Here is a 7590-nt window from a genome sequence, read left to right as displayed (position 1 = left end):
GAAGGAATTTCCTTCAGCATAAATTAACACATCGCGTTCGCGAGGGTCCTCCCGCGAACGCGAAGAAGGACATATCAGAATACCAACAGCTGAAAACCTGCAACTATCTCTAAGTTCAAAACCTTCCGAAACTCACCCGAGCCTTCGAGGCTCGAAACCAAAAATGCATACTAACTCAAAAAATATCATATGAACTTATCCGTGCGATCAAATCACCAAATTAACATCATTAACATCGAATTAAACCTCAAAATCATTGAATTATTCCAAAACTTCTTAAAGCGTCAAATTTTTCATTTAAAGTCCGAATCACGTCAAATAACATCCGTTTTTTCACCAAATTTCACAGAATCATCTTAAATCATATATAAGACCTGTACCTAGCGCCTGAACCAAAATACGGGCCCGATACCAACATGTTCTAATCAAATTTCATTTCCAAATCCTTTAAACAATTTCAAAAAATAATTTTCTTTAAAAATTCATTTCTCCGGCTTGGGACCTTGGAATTCGATTCCGGGCATACGCCCAAGTCCCATATTTTCCTACGGACCCTCCGGGACCGTCAAATCACGGGTCCGGGTCCGTTCATCCAAAACGGTGACCGAAGTTCGTTACTCCAGATTTCTGGGATATGTTTAGACTACTCTACTTTGTATTTATCACATCTATTCCAGACTATTACAATTTTGTTTTATTTATGTTCTACTTTAAATTGTTAAAACTGGTTAAGTAATTATCTAACGTTGACTTGCTTAGCAAGTGAAATATTAGGCACCGTCACAACCCCAAGGTTGGGATTTCGGGTCGTGACAAGTTGGTATCGGAGTACTAGGTTGTCTAGGTCTCACGATTCATGAGAAAGCTTAGTAGAGTCTGGAAGATCGGTACATAGACGTCTGTACTTATCTTCTAGAGGCTATAGGGTTTTAGGAAAAATTTCCCTTCTTTCTTTATCTATGTGCAACTTTATTCTATTACTGAATATTGAACCATTCTATTCTTGTCCTCTCACAGATGGTGAGAACACGCACAACATCAACAGCCGAGCAGGATCGAGAGCTCCGAGGCCCCCGGGACCTCAACCAAAAATACCAATACGTCCTAAAATATTATTCAAACTTGTTCCAATCATAAAAATACCACGATTAACACTAAAACCATCAAATTACATCAAATCCAAGCCTAAGTTCTTCAAATTCTTCCGAAACTCGCATTCGATCAAAAACCCAACCAAACCACCTCCGAATCATCTGAAATTTACACATCCCAAATCACCTAACAAAGCTACTGCAACTCTCGGAATTCCATTCCGACCCTCGGACCAAAATCTCACCTATCAACCGGAATTCGCCAAAACACTAACTTCGCCGATTCAAGCCTAATTCTACACCGGACCTCCAAAATCAATTCCGATCACACTCCTAAGTCACAAATCATCCCCCGAAGCTAACCGAATCACCGGAAATCACATCGGAGCCCTATAACTCATTAGTCAACCTCCGGTTGACTTTTCCAAATCAAGCCTTCCTTAAAGAGACTAAGTGTCTCATTTCTTATCAAAACCAATCCAAATCAACCTTAACACACCAAATACCGACTTAAATGCATTTTAAGCCAAAATTTTAATATTTCACAGAATTTTTCACATAATAGCTTTCCGGCTACACGCCCGGACTGCGCACACAAATCGAGGTGAAGATAAAAGAGGTTTATAAGGCTTCGGAACACAAAATTCATTTTAAATACAAGTGATGACCTTTAGGGTCATCACAATAAATTTTTTAATTTTTTAAGTCAATAAATCTTTATATCTTAAGTAAATTTTAGTTTTATTTTATATTTTAACTTACTTCAAAGTATAAATTACTTACCTTAATTATGTTTCTATTTATAATTTCTAATAATTAATGTTGTCCTATAATTGCCAAGTTGCTTCATTTTAGCTTGCACTTGGCTTAACCACAATGCATACTACTCTCCTTTTAATATAATATAGATAGATTTTACGGGTTTTTATTACCTTCAGTTAGTACTAAAACACCTTGTGACATCGATCGTAAGCCGCAACGAATATAGCACGAGTTTATTTTGGCAAATAAAAGTACAAAATCATAGACTAATAGCTATATCTCGGTGATATTTGATTGATATTAAATATGAAAAGCAAGAGCTACACTCATAGATACATCTTTATTTAATTACGTGAGTAATATTTTTCTATAAAACATAACATAAGATATAAAAACGAATAGACAAGACCAATGATTATTGGAACATACATAGCATGATTTTATCCACTTTAACTTTATTTTAACTATTTACAAATGTTCAAGACATTTCCTCGTCATCTTGGAACTTCTCTTCGTTCTGCTTGGGCCATACAAAGTTATTCTTGAATTCATTGTTATTTGTTGCGAATTCTCTTGAATTTTCGTAGGGATATTTGGCATATTTCTCAGTGTTGACATCATAAAAGTACTTTAATTTCCATTTTCAAAGAACTTTGTGCCACTTATGCCCTGCGCTGCACCTTGTTACCATTATAGTGATCATAGTTTGTGGGGTTGCTTTGTTCTTGATTGTTGCTGTAGTAATATTTTGTGCTAGTTTGATACATGGTGGTTGGAGTTTTATCCCAAATTAAGCCTTGTTGCTGATTTTTGTTGTAGTGGTATGTGTTACCCGCATTGTAATACTCCTCGTTGTTGTTGTTGTTGTTGTTATAGTTAGTACTGCCACCACTGAAGTACCCCTTGTTGTTATTGTTGTTAGTATTGCCACCAATGTAGTACTCCTTGTTGTTGTTGTTGTAGTAAGTGGTACCCTTATAATGATACTCATCGTTATTGTTGCTGTTGCTAGTACTGCCACTATTGTAGTACTCCTTGTTATTGTTGTTATAGTAAGTACTACCCCCATTGTGATACTCCTCCTCCTCATTGTTGTTGTTAGTACTGCCACCATTGAAGTACTCCTCGTTGTTGTTGTTAGTACTGTCATCATTGTAGTACTCCTTGTTGTTGTTGTTGTAGTAGTAAGTGCTGCCTATATTGTGATACTCCTCATCGTTAATGTTGTTGTTGCTAGTACTGCCACCATTGTAGTACTCCTTGTTATTGTTGTTATAATAAGTATTACTCCCATTATGATACTCCTCGTTATTTTTGTAGTAGTTGTTGTTAGTACTATCACCATTGAAGTACCCCTCGTTGTTGTTCTTATTGTTGTTGTTAGTACTGCCACCATTGTAGTACTCCTTCTTGTTGTTGTTGTTGTTTTTGTAGTAAGTGTTACCTATATTGTGATACTCCTCGTTGTTATTGTTGTAGTTGCTAGTACTGCCACCATTGCAGTACTCCTTGTTGTTGTAGTAGTAAGTGCTACCTATGTTGTGATACTCCTCGTCGTTATTGTTGTTGTTGCTAGTACTGCCACCATTGTAGTACTCCTTGTTATTGTTGTTATAGTAAGTATTACCCCCATTATGATACTCCTCGTTATTTTTGTAGTAGTTGTTGTTAGTACTGCCACCGTTGAAGTACCCCTCATTGTTGTTGTTGTTTGTACTGCCACCATTGTGGTACTCCTTATTGTTGTTGTTGTTGTTGTTGTTGTTGTTGTAGTAGTAGTAAGTGCTACCTATATTGTGATACTCCTCGTTGTTATTGTTGTTGTTGCTAGTAGTGCCACCATTATAGTACTCATTGTTATTGTTGTTATAGTAAGTGTTACCCCCATTGTGATACTCATCGTTGTTGTTGTTGTTAGTACTGCCACCATTGTAGTACTCCTTGTTGTTGTTGTTTTTGTTGTTGTTATTGTTGTAGTAAGTGTTACCTATATTGTGATACTCCTCGTTGTTATTATTGTTGTTGCTAGTAGTGCCACCATTGTAGTACTCATTGTTATTGGTGTTATAATTAGTGTTACCCTCGTTGTGATACTCCTCGTTGTTATTGTTGTTAGTACTGCCACCATTAAAGTACCCCTCGTTGTTGTTGTTATTGTTATTGTTGTAGTAAGTGTTATCCCCATTGTGATACTTCTCGTTGCTGTTCTTGTTGTTGTTGTTTGTGCTACCAGTATTTTTGTACTTTTCATCGTTGTTGTTGTTATTGTCGTCGTTGTTTAAGACAGTGACATAGGCCACATGGTCATAATTCTTGGAAAGGTATTTGCTATTGTGAATATTATTAGTTAAGGTGGTGGTTGGGTTGATTTCGTTGTAGGATTTTTCTACATCATTAGTAGTGGTGGTGGTAGGAGGAAGTTGACTAGACTCATGATCATATAGGCCAAAGCTATTATTTTCATTTTCAGGCAAAAAATTTGGTTCTTGTTCTTTGTTGGAAATAACTACTTGTGTCTTTTTTTCAGCATTGGAAATTTTATTAAAGAATTGGCTTTCTCTTGCATGGGTTTGCAATGAAGAAATGAGGGTAAGAAGGAGTAAGATGTAGGAGAAATGCTTGGTAAAGGCAGCCATGAGAGAAAGAAAAAAGAAACAAATTTGTATAGGATCTTAGTGCAGTTAACTTGTTATAGTTGTTGCTTTATATAGAGATTATTTATCGCTTTTAAGTGTGCGAATTCTATTTTTTAAATTATTTTGAACACTACTTTTTTCTTTTCTTTTTGTCTGAGGTGAAAGGGAAGAGTAGGAGTTATTATCGTTTCCTTCCAAAATTTTCTGGTGATTAGGTGCAAATGGGGACATGTAAAATAAAGGAAAATAGTAGTCCTTATACACTAAATCACATAATATCGTACAAAAAGTACTAATGTTCGAATTTAACATTTATGCACTGATAATATAATTTATTTTCAAATTAATTAAAAGGTAATTAAAAATGACTATCTATAATAAGTAAAATTAGCAATTGAAATACAAAAATAAATAATTTTTTGTAACATATTAAATTACACTTATAAAGGTTATGTTACATCATCAGGAGATATAAATGCTTACTCCATTTCTTATTTATAGATAGTATATTATTTCTTTAGTTTTTATTTTAGTTTTCTACTTTAGTAAAAGGAAGAGAGAAACAAAATGAAAAGGAAAGGAAGTGAAACGATGAACGAAAATAGAAAATGTGATTATGCGTGAATTTTGAAGAGTGTAGGGAGGGGAAAAGAAACTTCCATAGTCGGAAAATTGAAAATTATGACATTTGAGGACCAATCAAAATCAAACATTACGTGCCCATCTCTTATATTATCTATTGTAAAATGAGACCTAACCTTTTCCATTTCGTCTATGTCATTTTTCTACTCAATCTTAATTTGCATGCTCATTTGGTTTTTGTCTATTTTTCCCGCTTCAATTTTCTAGGTCATTTCTTTCAACTCATTCCTAAATTGGTGAGTGATAATACTGATTTTGATCTTTTACATAGAAAATTTGAGAAAATGATCAAAATAATCCTTAATGTACTAGAGATTTGTCAAAATTCTACTAAATTTAAGAAGTTTGACCTGAAAAAGTGAGCGTTGAGGGATTTTTGAGTTGGGATACGAAAGGGAGAAGTTTTCGGCCTGGCGCCCAAAGCAAGTTTGGTGGCGGCTGCTCGGCCGTAGGTGGTGGCAGAGCGAAGAACGGGGACCTGGGGACGAAAGTGGCCATAATTGTAAAGGGGAAAAGAATGAGTGATTTTGATCTTTGACATAGAAAATTTGAGAAAATGATCAAAATAGTCCTTAATGTATTGGGGTTGGTTTATTGTAGTTCTTGATATATGCATCCTAAAAATATGGTCCTTATTGTACAGAAAAGGTGATTTTTAATTTATTTTCCACCGTAAAAATTACAGATTTGTCAAAATTCTATTAATTTTAACCCTCTATCGACGTGAAAAACTAACCCTCTGAATTATTGGCAAGCTTTGAAAACTTTTAATGCAGTAGTAGGCTCTTCTCCTTGTGGTTGTAGGGGAAACTACACTTAACTTGGAAACAAAGTAGTAATATATTATAACTTATTAATTTGTATTGATTGTGTAAAAAAAATTATAAGCTATCCATTTGTAACATTTAAATCCATTTGTAAGTGTTAACTGTCCGAAATAAAAAATGAACTTTTAATATAGAAAAAATAAAAGAATAAAAGAAAAGAAGAGAAGAACGAACTTTGTATGATGAACTTTATACCCTTAGAGTCTGTTTGGAAAGTCACCCTGTAATTGGAATTGGTGTAATTACTAGGGTAGTAAATACACAGCCTAGTAATACACAGTTGTGTAATTACGACAATATGTTTGTTTGTCATAGTGTAATTACAGTGTAATTACAAGTTTACTGTTTGGTTGCACAAGTGTAATTACACAGTTAAATTAAATTTTAAATTAAGTGATTATCAAAACTTAAAATTTAATATAATAAATATATGCCTATAAATTTTTAGAAGTATAAATGATATTATATTTGGTATTTAAGATGTATATTTTTTTCGTGAATATACATTAATTAGTAATTATATATTAAAAACTAATATTGTAAAAATAATATATATATATATATATATATATATTTAATTAATAATATTTAGTTTAGAAACTTATAAAAATTAAAAATATACGTTTTGTAAGAACATAGAGGGATTCATGTTTGATAAAATAAATTAATATATATAAATATAATATTATAACATTATTCAAATGTTTGACAAATCTAATCTATCAATTCTAACTAAAAAACGAACAACATGCAATATGAGCCAATACTACTAAAACAAGTAAATTGGAACCATGAATATAACACATTTTCAAAATTCAAAAAAAAAAAAAAAATCCTTTAACATATGTCAAATTCCAACATAATAATAGTAAGTTCCACTGCAACTTAAGATTAGGAAACATGATAAGTTTATAACCACATTCAACAACGAAATTTCACTTTAATTGCATCATTCATTATATTTCAAGTTTGTTAATGACTCATCATTTCTAATATTAGGAGGCGTAGTTTTAAAATTTGAATAATAAAATAAATAAAAAGTAAAATATAAGCAATTACATGGAATCGAAAAAAGTAAAAATAGAGAAATAAATGTACAAAGAAAAATATATTTTAAAATTTCAAAAGAAATTAAAAACTAAAAATAAAATTAAAAAATTAAAATAATAGAAATAAAAAGTTATAAAAAAAATTAAAATAACAACAAAAAGGAAAGAAACTTGAAAACAACATTGTAATTACACAGTGTAATTACTACCAATTCTTAACTTCCCCTTGAGAATTGGAGAGTGTAATTACACCCCTCCAATTACACCCAATTCCATGCTGACCAAGTAATTACTTGGCCAAACAAACATGCCAAACTGTGTAATTACACCCAAATCCATTTTCAAGGTGGCTTTCCAAACAGGCTCTTAACGATTTTATACGCAACCGAAAAGGAAAAGATTGGGCTGTTTTAATTTTCTTAGTGGCCGTCTGGACATAAAAATTACGAAATTCCAAAAAAGTGAAAAAAAATATTAAGTGAAAATGGTAATTGAAATTTAGAATTGTGTTTGGACGTGAATAAAGTTTGAAGTTGTTTTTGATTTTTTGTGAGTGATTTAAAGAGAAAAGTTTGAAAAACAG

At 32.6% G+C, this 7590-nt stretch overlaps 1 protein-coding gene across 1 annotated transcript; it reads right to left on the bottom strand.

The window, feature by feature from the left end:
* Positions 1-2515: 2515 nt before the first annotated feature.
* On the bottom strand, positions 2516-4489 carry LOC109244521 (probable serine/threonine-protein kinase clkA). Its single transcript, XM_019411623.1, has one exon. The coding sequence runs from the start codon at positions 4487-4489 to the stop codon at positions 2516-2518; it is 1974 nt and encodes a 657-aa protein (XP_019267168.1).
* Between the last annotated feature and the right edge of the window lie 3101 nt (positions 4490-7590).

This window comes from Nicotiana attenuata, unplaced genomic scaffold, assembly GCF_001879085.1.
Source record: "Nicotiana attenuata strain UT unplaced genomic scaffold, NIATTr2, whole genome shotgun sequence".
NCBI classification, from domain to species: domain Eukaryota; kingdom Viridiplantae; phylum Streptophyta; class Magnoliopsida; order Solanales; family Solanaceae; genus Nicotiana; species Nicotiana attenuata.
This window is presented reverse-complemented; position numbering and strand designations above follow the sequence as displayed.

Bases quoted from the DNA above. Each gene is read 5' to 3' on its own strand.
- LOC109244521 (XM_019411623.1), bottom strand. From the start codon at position 4,489: ATGGCTGCCTTTACCAAGCATTTCTCCTACATCTTACTCCTTCTTACC.